The following is a 13,001-nucleotide window of genomic DNA, read 5'->3' on the forward strand; positions in this document are numbered from 1 at the left end:
CAAGCTGTTAGAGCTGATCAAAACCTACAGCAATGTAGCAGGATACAAAATAAATACACAGAAATCAGTAGCCTTCGTATATGCTAACAACAAACACACAGAGGATGAAATCAGAGAATCACTCCCATTCACAATTGCATCAAAAAAAATAAAATACCTTGGAATAAACCTAACCAAGGAAGTAAAGAATCTCTACAATGAGAACTTTAAAACACTCAAGCGAGAAATTGCAGAAGACACTAGAAAGTGGAGAAACATCCCTTGTTCCTGGCTTGGAAGAATCAATATCGTGAAAATGGCAATCTTACCTAAAGCAATCTACACATTTAATGCAATCCCTATCAAAATTCCAAAGGCTTTCTTCATGGAAATAGAAAAAACAATCCAAAAATTCATTTGGAATCACAAAAAACCTCGAATATCTAAAATAATACTGAGCAACAAAAAAGAGGCTGGTGGTATCACCATACCTGATTTTAACCTATACTACAGAGCCATAGTAACAAAAACAGCATGGTACTGGCACAAAAACAGACATGTAGATCAGTGGAACAGAATAGAGGACCCAGATGTAAGCCCAAGTAGCTATAGCCACCTGATATTCGATAAAAATGCCAAAAATACTCATTGGAGAAGAGACAGCCTCTTCAGCAAATGGTGTTTTGAAAACTGGATAAATATCTGCAGAAGGATGAAAATAGATTCTTCTCTCTCGCCATGCACAACAATTAAGTCCAAATGGATTAAAGACCTTAACATCAGAACGGAAACTTTGAAACTGCTAGAGGAAAAAGTAGGGGAAACCCTTCAACATATTGGTCTTGGCAAAGACTTTCTGAATACAACTCCAATTGCTCAGGCAATAAAACCACAGATTAACCACTGGGACCTAATGAAATTACAAAGATTTTGCACCGCAAAGGACACAGTGAAAAAAGCAAAGAGGCAACCTACAGAATGGGAAAAAATCTTCGCCAGCTATATATCTGATAGAGGATTAATATCTAGGATATACAAAGAACTCAAAAAGTTAACCAATAAGGAATCAAACAAGCCAATCAAAAAATGGGCTAAGGAGCTAAATAGAGAGTTCTCAAAGGAAGAAATACAAATGGCATATAAGCACCTAAAAAAATGTTCTACGTCACTAGTCATCAGGGAAATGCAGATTAAAACTACATTGAGATTCCATCTCACTCCTGTCAGATTGGCCACCATCATGAAAACAAATGATCATAAATGTTGGCGGGGATGTGGAAAAAAAGGATCCCTTCTGCACTGCTGGTGGGAATGCAATCTGGTCCAGCCATTGTGGAAAACAGTGTGGAGGTTCCTAAAGCAGCTAGAGATTGATCTACCATATGACCCAGCTATAGCACTCCTAGGCATATATCCAAAGGACTCATCTCATTTCCTTAGAAGTACATGCTCAACCATGTTTATTGCTGCTCAATTTATAATAGCTGGGAAATGGAACCAGCCTAGATGTCCCTCAACAGATGAGTGGATAATGAAGATGTGGTACATTTATACAATGGAGTTCTACTCAGCGGTAAAGAAAAATGAAGTTATGAAATTTGCAGAAAAATGGATGGACCTGGAAAGTATTATACTAAGTCAGGTAACCCAGGCCCAGAAAGCCAAGCGCCACATGTTCTCTCTCATATGTGGATCCTAGCTACAGATGACTGGGCTTCTGTGTGAGAATGAAAATACTTAGTAGCAGAGGCCAGTAAGTTGAAAAGGAGACATAAAGGGTGGAGAAAGGAAGGGAGGAGGCTACTTAATAGGTTGATATTGTATATATGTAATTACAATGATTGTAATGGGGAGGTAATATGATTGAGAATGGAATTTCAAACGGGAAAGTGTGGGGGTGGGGAGGGAGGGAATTACCATGGGATATATTTTATAATCATGGAAAATGTTAATAAAAATTAAAAAAAAAAAGAAAAGGATAGACATCACAGGAGATCTTAATGGTAATGATGTTTGCTCAGAGAAGGGCCCCTTCATTGAAACATGTAATTGGATAAAATCTAAAATATGTTTACTTGATTCCAAGGTTTTAACCAGTAGAGAAACTGAGTCTTGCTGGGCATGGTGGCGCACGCCTTTAATCCCAGCACTCAGGAGGCAGAGGTAGGATTGCCATGAGTTCAAGGCCACCCTGAGAAGACAGAGTGAATTCCAGGTCACCAGAGTGAGACCCTACCTCAAAAAATCAAAGAAACAAAAAACAAAACACTGAGTCTTATGGTTAAGGCTTCACTCATTAACAGCTCACTGATGCTAATTTGTTATGGTTTAAGGGTTATGAAAACTGGCTATAAGATTCTCAGCAAAGTAAATTAGGATCCTCTATTCGTCAAGTTTTTAACTATTGGAGAAGCTGAGTCTTAAGATAAAAGTTCACATAAAAGTATTTAATTTCCAAACAGGATGTACTCATACCTAAAGAAATTGTGAAGATACCTTCTGTTTTTTTTATGCTAATTCTATTGAATGACCATGACTAGGTTTAATCAGTTAGGTTTAAGTGATTTAACTTCAGTCACTATAACCTTTATCCTCGTGTTAGGTAAAATATATTGGAATAGCTTGCCTAAGTTTTATCAATTTTAAGTCACGGGTAAGACATTAAATTGTTTTATGTTAATAAAACTTTTTATACATAAGATCAATTGCTAACCAAGATTCAACTAAAAACACAGGTTGTCAAATTATGTTTTCTCTTTCAAAACAGATTTGTCGGGCTAGAGGGATGGCTTAGAGGTTAAGGCATTTGTCTGAAAGACCAAAGGACCCAGGTTCTATTCCCCAGGACCCATGTTAGCCAGATGCACAAAAGGGCACACACAAGTGGAGTTCATGTGCATGGGCTGGAAGCCCTGGTGCACCCATTCTCTCTCTCTCTCCCCCTCTTTCTCTATCAAGTAAATAAATATAAAATATTTAAAAAAAAACAGATTTGTCAAGGGTTATATTAGAACTTACCTGTTTTGGCTCAACAATGACCAGTTCAGCTCTTTTATATGTAAAGTTACTGTCTCATTTCTGGCATCTCAAGTCCAGTATTTATAATAAAATTAACTCTGAAGACATATCCCTTACTTTAGGGTATAGCCTCATGCTCAAACAATGGTCCTCATCTGAGAAAAATAATTTCAAGCTCCGTAGTTCTATTTCCAATGTTCCCTGGGTAATTGGTACCCACACAGGTATCTGGACTAAGCAAAGATGTTTTCAAACCCAGGTCTTAAGACTTCATACTGTCTAGTCTTTTTACTGACAATTTCTAGTTTAAATTGATTGGTTTAGATGTATGTTGTTTTCAAGACTGGTAACAGGTTCTTCCTGTATTTAGCTTCCTGTATTATAGCTATTAGATATTTAAAAGAAGTGTGCCTACTTTCTATGCTTCAGATATGCTAAAGGACAACTAAACTTAAACAGACTGGACAAAATTACTTTAAGCTCTTGTGCTATTCTTTAACTAGATCTATTTCAGTAATCAAATGTGCTTCATATGCACATATATCCAGGTTGATGTAACTTCCTTTCTAAGTGTATTAAAAACCTATGTAAAAGCCAAAGCCAACTGAAGTTATCAGAGCTAAAAAGGCCAATATTTTGGCCAGTGCTCCCAGGTCATGAGGCCACTGGAGATGATGGGACATAGCTACCCAACCCCTCCCCATTAGTCACCTATATTCCTGATCAGGGAGGATACAGAAACCCAGAAACAAAAAAATCAATGTATAGTCTGAAAGAGGAGAGTCATAACTGGAAAAAAATATCTGTTGTCCTGGTTTCCCAAAGAAGAAAACACTACTTGGCCAGCACGGCCCTGACGCATCCTAACAGACACCAGTAGAGAAGCTATAGGGCTACTCCTGAGTCCCTAGCATCTCCTTGAAGAACTATTAGTGACCTCCAAAATCAATCCTTGATTAAATTCTGGCTATTTGCTTGGTCTTAAACACTCGGAGAAAAATGTATAACTAAAGATAAAGAAATACCTCAAATACATAAATGGTCTATTAAGTAATACAAGAGCTTTCCAAGAGGGGAAACATACAAGGCCTTTAGATACATTGTCCCCATCTCTAATAGTTCTAATTTTATAATTAAAAAAAAAAAACATAGATGTCAAAGGGTTATTTTCAAATCTAAAATATATATAGATGATTGTGACCAAGGGTGGCTTAATTCAAAAGTCTTCCTTATACTTATAACTTGTGCCAGAACATTGCTTTTGTTTGTTTGTTTGTTTTTTGGTTTTTCGAGGTAGGGTCTTACTCTAGCCCAGGCTGACCTGAAACTCACTATGTAGCTACAGGGTGGCCTCAAACTCATGGTGATCCTCCTACCTCTGCCTCCCAAGTGCTGGGATTAAAGGTGTGTGCCCCCACACCCGGCAGAACATTCTTAAGTAAGTCCTGAGAACCAAAGTGTATTTGTACAGCCTTTAATGATACCCAATGGCTCTATGGTACCAACCTTAGGCCCTAGCTACCTCCAGGTAATAAGCAGGTGCTCCAGGTGCTGGCATGACGACTACCCAAGGAGCAACGCAGCCGGTGGATATGGTGCTGTAGGCCTGGCCTGGCCATGAGCCCCAAACCCAGAGTTGCTACCTCAGTGAGTAAGGGGAAGGGCTCCTCCAAGCCTTGGAGCATGGTGGCCTAGCCTGCCTGTCCAGAGCAGCATAAAATACTTTTAAGCTCCACAATGCCTGAGGAGAATGTTTTACACATTTTAAACACAATAAAAATTTCATGTTAAACACATTTTCAACTGTTTTGGGAAAAACTGATCAAATTTCATGAAGTATTAACTACCTAAAGTTTAGCTTAACTTTCCTGCATGCATATTATAAGTTATCAGGAATAAAATGGTTACATTCCTCCATATTCTGAACATGGACTTCAGTTTAAGAATATGACATACAATGAGTACTAGGAGTGTTCCAATTTCAAAGTCTCCGTGGTGGTCACTTATGCACAGTTCCCAAACATATGCTACACATTTACTGGCTCTTTCTGTTTTGAGTGAATGTACCTTTTGTATTTTCTTTGAATCTTTCTGAGCATTCTCTCGGAGTGGGACTTTTCCAAATAACTTCCATCCCAAGTCTCTTTGTCTGTCAAGTCTTGCATTTTGTTTTCTAGCAAGCAAATTCCTATAAAAAGAAAATAAAAGGGTTAGCTAACTTCTATGTGTTTAGAAACATTAGGGCAGCCAAATCACTTTTAAACTTTCCTCTGAGAGGGACAATGTGTGGTTAGCTACATACTATAATTCTTCAGGCTTGATTTTTAACATAGTCAGAATTATGAAGCAGGACAAAGACTTTAAATCATAAGTACATTTTCCATTATTTAATTGTTATATACATAACTTCTATAATTTAGAGTAAGAAAAGCATGTTAAATGGTGAATGTACCAAAAAGTGAGCTAAAGTGAATTGAAACCCTAGCCCTACTATTCATCACTTGCATGACTGGACCAGGACAGTGTTCTCTCTAAGTCTATTTTCTGTTCAACACAAGGACATTATCCATGACCCACAAAGTTGATATACAAATTGAAATTCCAGGCACACATTCAGTGTTTAAGAATAATAGCTATTTTACTTTAACCTTTAGCTTAAATTCTCTACAAGATCAAAGCTATTAGGTCTGTGAGGACCATAAAAAGAAAAGACAAGGGCTGGAGCTATGGCCTAGCAGTTAAAACCTAATGACTTGGGTTTGATTCCCAGTACCACATAAAACCAAATGTACAAAGTAGCACATCCATCTGTAGTTTGTCTGCAGTAGCTACAGGCCCTGGCACACCCTTTCTCTCCCCCCCACTGCCTCTTGCAAATAGATAAATAACTTTTTAAAAAAGTCAATCACACAGGGAGTGGTGACGCATGCCTTTAATCCCAGCGCTCGGAAGGCAGAGGAAGGAGGATCGCTGTGAGTTTGAGGCCACTCTGAGACTACATGGTGAATTCCAGGTCAGCCTGAGCTAGACTGAAACCGTACCTCATAAAACCAGAAAAAGGGGGGGGGGAGGTCAATCATGATATGACATGGTCACAAGGTCTTTTCTCCTAAGAGCATGTAAATAAAAGCTCCACAAAACACAAATCCCAAATGGCAGTACAAATAAACATGTTCTGAAATGTGCTGTGCAAGTATTTTCATTTAAAAAAATGCTACCCCAATGCTCCAGAAAGCACAAGATGAGCTTGGACCAGCTGGCTGTGCAAGAAAGTACTCAAGGAACATGAATGAAGTGTCTAACAGAAAGAGTTGGTTTAAAAATGCACCCCGCCCCAACCAAATTTGGAACAATTTAGTCCTCAAAGTGATGAGAATATGACTAAACCAGAACTCCATGAACCCAGGAAAAGTAATAAAAACACACCGGAAAAGGGAAAACTCTTAGGATGCCACCTAGTAACATGCTGGTGGTCTACTACTAGAGTTACGAAGTGAGCAGTGGATGCACAAACTAGCAGGGGAAAAGTGGATGAAGAATAGAATTTTTACATAATTTGAAAACATCTCCATAGATTATTAATCGACAAGGCAAAACCAGTTTACACTGGAGAAATCTAGGTACACCACACAGGCCAAGTGCTAGAAGGTACCATCACCAATGTGAGGACAGAGAGCAAGGTGAGACCATTCTTACATGTACACAGCAAAGATAGCCAAGAATGCATCATGTGACTATAACGACATCCACGCTAAGGGCCAACCCATAAAAATCATGGATTTATACTCTCTAAAAATATGATGTTATGAGAGACACTAAGGAACTATTCTGGACTAAGAGACTGGAAATACCCAATCAGTGTACTCCATGAACCTGTCGAACACTCTGATCTATGAAAATAGAAAGGGCTACAGAGATGACTGGAACTTCTAAACTGTCTGAAAATGGCCTTGGAATAGTGTTAAACTTTCTAGAGTTGACAAATGCACCACGATTACTTGTGAGAATGCTTTTTTAAATTATATTTTTTGGGGGGGAGAGAATGGGCACAGCAGGGCCTTTTAGCCACTGTGAATGAACTCAACCCATGTGCGATATTGCATGCCTGTGTCACTGTGCATCTCACTGTGTGGGACATGGAGATTCGAACATATGTTCTTAGGCTTCACAGGCAAGTGCCTTAAACACTAAGCCATCTCTTCAGCCTGAAACTGCCCTTCTTTTAAGCAACATACTGGCATATTTAGGGGTAAAGGGACACAGTGTTTCCAAATTAAGATAGTAATTCAGGAGGAAACATGCATGTAACATGATAGGAAGGGTGGTTGTGCACAAATCGGGCAAAGTATGAACAGCTGGTAAATCTGGATCAAGAATACATGGAAGCTCCTTGTATTTTTTTTTTTTTTTGGTAACTTTTCAGTATGTTTGAAATATCAAGATAAAGTCAGAAAAAAATCTGCAAAAAAGAAAACAAATGACAGGTGTGGTAGAGTGTAATCTCAGCACTTGGGGACACTAAGACAGGAGGTCTGCTGGAGTTCAAGGCCAATCTGAGGTTCATGGTGAGTTTGAGACCAACTTAATGATACACTACAGTAAGACCTTGTCTCAAAAACAAAGAAAAATGTCAGGCAGGGTGGCACATACCTTTAATCCCAGCACTTAGGAGGCAGAGGTAGGAGGATCACCATGAGTTCAAGGCCACCCTGAGTCTCCTGAGTGAATTTCAGCCTGGGCTAGAGTGAGACCCTACCTTGAAAAACCAAAAAATTAAATTAAATTTAAAAAAAAAAATGAGTTCACTGTTTTCTTTCTTGTATTTCTGCTGGGGTTACCACAGAATTGACTTTAGAAATTATTTCACAGACCAAGGAAATTCCTCCAGCACCTTTCTCTACCATCTAAGACTTCTTTACCTAATCACTGAAGGAGCTATGCAATTTAGATCAGGTAAAAACCTCAGGGACACACAGCTATTAAGAACTAGGGACAACTATAGGCTGAGTTGCTATAAAGGTTACATCTGGGCAAAGCAGAGCTGGCTCTCTCTAGGGAAGGGAGCTGGGACAGCAACAAGAAGTGGGGAAACAAAACAAAAACCCAGGAAGGGAAGGCAGTGTATGGAGCATGGAGGTCCAGTGCTAGGGGTATAGAGAGACTTGGACAGAACAATCAGGTACTGTGGATAAGTGAAGAGTTGGGCACCTGACTCAAATTTGTGGGGAGGTTGAGCACAAAAGGTGCTATTCGTTGAAACAAGTCAGGATGAGGAAGTGCCTCGGCCTCTTGTCAGTGTCATCTAAGTCTGCACAAAGGTAGCACCAGTCAAAACTCAATAGCACCCAAATCCAGAGCTGCAGTTCCATAAAAAGCATCTTGGATATATTATTTCTCATGGATAAGAGGTCTAAAATCCCCAAACAAGCCACTAAAAGTAAAATGACCCTACAGGCAGGTCCTCCAAGCCCCAAAGACTATCCTTTTTGTCACCTCCCTTCCCACAGGGACAAAAACACAGCTTCACTCAGTGTTTCCCACAGTGGCCTGAAGAGTTCCCTTTTCCCTTAGGAACCTTCATTTGGACCAAACTGGGATCCATGGCTTTACAAAAGAAAATAGTCCCATGAAAAGTGCTGGGTTGATTTGATTACTCAGTGGTTGAAAGCACTGCTCACAAAACCTACTGGCCCAGGTTCAACACCCCAGTACTCATGTAAAGCCATATATACAAAGCAGTGCATGCATCTTGAATTCCTCTGCAGTAGCAAGAGGCCCTGACACACCCATTCTCCCTCAAGTAAAAAAATATTTTTAAAAGATTTAAGAATTCCAGAATGAGCCAAATGAAGCAGAGTTGGGGTTTATCAATACATTCCTCCTCCCCTAGATCTTAAACAGAGAGGTTACTAGAAAGTGATACCAGGGGAAAGAGTAAGACAAACCCATGTGTAGGGATAGGCTCCAGAGTTACATCTCTAAAGGTGGACAAGTGGCCTCCCCTCTTTTTTACCATTGTCCACAGAATACAGCTTGCAACAAGGAGAAAATCATAAGACTTTTCTTGAGTCAAGAATCAAGACTTACAAGGGGTGCTGTCCAGACCCAAGTATAGGAAAGAGCAGTATGGTATTTTGAGTCAGATGTCCCCCATAAGCTCATGTGTTTTAATGCTTGGTCCCAGCTAATGACAATTTGGAAGGTGAAGCCCTGCTGGAGGAGGTGTGTTGTTGAGGGTGTTGCTGATAATGCCTACCTGCAGTGGCAGAGATGTGTAGCCACTGCTTATACCACACTTTCCTGTCATCATGAAACTTACCCTTGAGACTAAGCCAAAATATAAACTTTCTTCCCATCATCAATTTTGGGTCATGTGCTTTATCCCAGCAACAAGAAGGGAATTACAAGTGGTGAGCACTCAACTTAATACACCATTTTGTCCCTAAACATAGTGCATTCACTGTCCCTGGCAATAGGCCATTTGGGCTCTATCAGTGACACCTCAAGCTTCCTGGTTTATTTTTCCAGCAAAAATGGCAGATCAGATCCTGAAAACAAAGCTTCCTCCCTCTCTCATGCTTCTCTATCACTGTAAGTACCTCTCTTTTATCATGCCCCCCTTTCAGTCCAGAGTGTATTGGAAGCCCATGGCCTGGCACAGCTGGCCAGTGGTTGGGCCCAAAGCTCATGCCCAGCAAGGCACAATGAGCATATATGGAGAACAGGCAGGCATAAGACTATGCAATGACAACCCTCTGACCCTATAACACCCATGCTATCTTCCTACCAGCGGTCTGGTAGTACCCCTGGTATGTCCTTTAAGAATCCACACATGGCCACTCCTGCCCAGTGTAGCAGTCCATTCCCAGGCTGTGAGACCCAGTGAAGTTAGCTCACCCCTGGACTCTAAGATGCTGGAGCACACAATGGTTACTGACTACACTTTCCAGAGGGCTGCTAGGTAAAATATACTCTTTGGGGATTTCAGAATGTCTGACACACACCAACATACCAAGTCCTCACACTTGCCCAAGGGGTCACTGACTGGCTGCCCAAGCTTGGTGTCCATTTCTGTTTCCAAAGCACTCAGCACCCTGCTCTGTGCTTTCAGGATGGGTTCCTTACCTGCCTTTTCCCTCCCCTCCTGGCCAAAAGAGCAGGACAATCACCTCTACAGTCAGAATCTAGATAGCAAGCAGAACAAGTTTGCTGGAAGGTGGTACTTGGAGCACCTACCATATGTGTTTTCAGGGAGATAAGGAAGCATGACTGCTGTCCATAACTTGATAGGAAGTATCCCCGCAAAAGCTTATTAAAGGCTTGGTTCCCAGCTGGTGGTGCAACTGAAAAGTGATTAATTTCATCAACAATCCATTGATGAGTTTATAGTGAATGGGTTATTAATTAGGAGGTGAGACCTGGTTGAAAATAGGTCACAGGGGGCATGCCCTTTAAGGATTATTTCTCATTCTTGGTCCCTTCCTGCAGCTCTCTTTGCTTTCTGTTTGCCTTACCATAAGCCCAGAAATGAGGTCAGCTGACCATGAACTGCATATAATCTCTGAAACTGAAGCTTTCCTCCCAAGTTTTTCTCAGGTGTTTTGTAATAGCAAGGAAAGAGTGCCTAAGACACATGGCACACACAGGCTGAAGATAAGGAGATGGTAATCCTGATACACCACAGGGTAATAGAGGTGACCTCAGAGCAGGGGCGAGACAGCCCTGGGAAAGGAGTAATGGAAGGCAGAGGCTAGTAGAAGCCAGGGGAGCAGGGGATCCACATGTTCCTGGAGAGGGCTGGAAGTTGAAGGTTAGCCTGCAGACGAGTGCCCACTACCCTTGTTTCTCATCCCCAGTGAACTGTGTGGGCCTTTAGTGGGAAGGTAAATTCCTGGGCCATAAAGAGAAAAAGCAACTCCTAGCAGCAGGAGAGAGAAATAGCTGCTGGTCGAGCAGCCTTCTGACCCAAAGAGTGTCTCAAAATACTGTACAGGACCTGCAGAGATGGCTTAATGGTTAAGGTGCTCGCCTGCTGAGACAAAGGACCCAGGTTCAGTTCCCCAGGGCCTACGTAAGCCAGATGCGCAAGGTGACACGTATGTTTGGAGTTCATTTGTAGCAGCTAGAGACCCTGGTGCTCTGTCTCTCTCTCAAATAAATTAAAATTTTTTTTAAACACTGTACAGGAGAAAAGACCACTTGCAGTTGCCTGAGCCTTCCACTAACAGAAATAGTACAGCACCTTGCACCTTTAGCCCCTGCCTCCAACATATACAATCTCTCCAAACTGCCACAGAGTTCCTTGACCAGCTTAGGCTCTAGATCACCATCCTGCATTCTCATGCCAACACACGTGTGGTGCCCCTCTCCCCTCCAACACATACCGCCTGGCACAGGCCAGTCTCACCTCCTCACCACCCACTTCTTCCAGATATCCACTCAAATCACTCCTCCCACAAAGGCAGTAGGCAAGCAGGGTGGTGGGTTAAAGAGCCAGTGGAAAGTGAGCTCCCTAAAAAGCAGCAGTGTGAGCCATAAACTCCTCTGCACAGGCTAGAACTAGAGACCTCCAGGCCTCATTCCCACCAGGTTTCCTGAGGGCCTCAACTACACCCAGTGACAAAAAGGCAGTTTTCAGGTGCACCAATGGGTTATGGCCCTCAGCCTCTTCCTAGATTAACTGCCCATCCTTCCCTTGTACTTTCTGATAAGACCATCTTCCTGTGCATATCACTTTTCCCTTGCTTTGTGTTTTCCTCAGACATTTGTTCCATAATTTACTGAGTGCTACACCCTATAACTGCATCAACTAGAGCATTATTTTGAAGGCACAAGTGGATCATGCAAGCCCAATTCTCAAATCTCTCCAATGCCTTGCAACTGTTTTTTGTGGCATGTGGCCTGCTACCCTGATCCCATGAACCTCCCTGCCATCTGCACACTGAAGTCTCTCATACAGGGACCACTTGGGCCATCTTTGCTCCCCAAAAGAGGAGACATAAAGGTTAAATGAGCTGGGCGTGGTGGTGCCTACCTTTAATCCAAGCTCTTGCGAGGCAGAGGTAGGAGGATCACCATGAGTTTGAGGCCACCATGAGGCTACATAGTGAATTCCAGGTCAGCCTGGGCTAAAGTGAAACACTGCCTCAAAAAAACGGGATGAAGAGATGGCTTAGTGGTTAAGCGCTTGCCTGTGAAGCCTAAGGACCTTACTTAGAGGCTTGATTCCCCAGGCCCACGTTAGCTAGATACACAAGGGGGTCACATGTCTGGAGTTCGTTTACAGTGGCTGGAGACCCATTCTCTCTCTCTCTCTCTCTCTCGCTATCTGCTTCTTTCTCTCTCTGTCACTTTCAAATAAATAAATAAATAAACAAAAAAACCCAACCCCCCCCCAAAAAAGTTAAATGAAGTGAAGAGGCCAGGACTCAGCACAGTCACATACCTGGCCCCCAGTACAGCTTGCCTCACCCATCAGGCATTTCCATGTTTTTTCCAGAGAATAAGGAAGTCCTGACACCAACCATGTACCCTCCCACTATGCCAGTGCTTGGCACCCCCAAACATACAGATTTGAGAGGAATGGCTTGGCTTACAAGAATGAGGTTGTACCCAGAGCAGGCTATTACCCAGCTGCCTATCCAATGTGATTTCAGAATCATGTTGAAACTGCTTCAACCTCCCTAAGACAATGGAACTAAAGAAGTATGTGAAGGCTGAAGCTGCAGCCAACTATGAGGGATGTTTCTGATCATAACAGCCGGAGGGAAGCAACATAACCTTACAACAGTGGAAAGTTCACCATGGCCAATTATTCAGCAGCTTGAAAGTATTTTCATTTTAATTGGTAACAACTCAGGAAAAGACAGAGGCCACTGATGACAAAACAATAGTGTGAGAGTTTCTGTGAAGCCTGGAAAGCAGCTTTCAGGTACACTGTGGGGTGCCAGACCACAAATACAGTCACCAGAGTCAGAAGCAAGATCAGTTGCTTCCACATTTAC

General features: G+C 41.8%; 1 protein-coding gene across 1 annotated transcript in view; it reads right to left on the bottom strand.

The window, feature by feature from the left end:
* Tbc1d14 (TBC1 domain family member 14) overlaps positions 1–13,001 on the bottom strand; it is a 179,539-nt gene that overhangs the window by 64,822 nt on the left and 101,716 nt on the right. Inside the window, exon 3 of the mRNA XM_004655987.2 lies at positions 5,065–5,185. Coding sequence (XP_004656044.1) covers positions 5,065–5,185 — 121 coding nt within the window. The remainder of the gene's footprint in view (positions 1–5,064; positions 5,186–13,001) is intronic.

This window comes from Jaculus jaculus, chromosome 11 (assembly GCF_020740685.1).
Source record: "Jaculus jaculus isolate mJacJac1 chromosome 11, mJacJac1.mat.Y.cur, whole genome shotgun sequence".
Lineage (NCBI taxonomy): Eukaryota > Metazoa > Chordata > Mammalia > Rodentia > Dipodidae > Jaculus > Jaculus jaculus.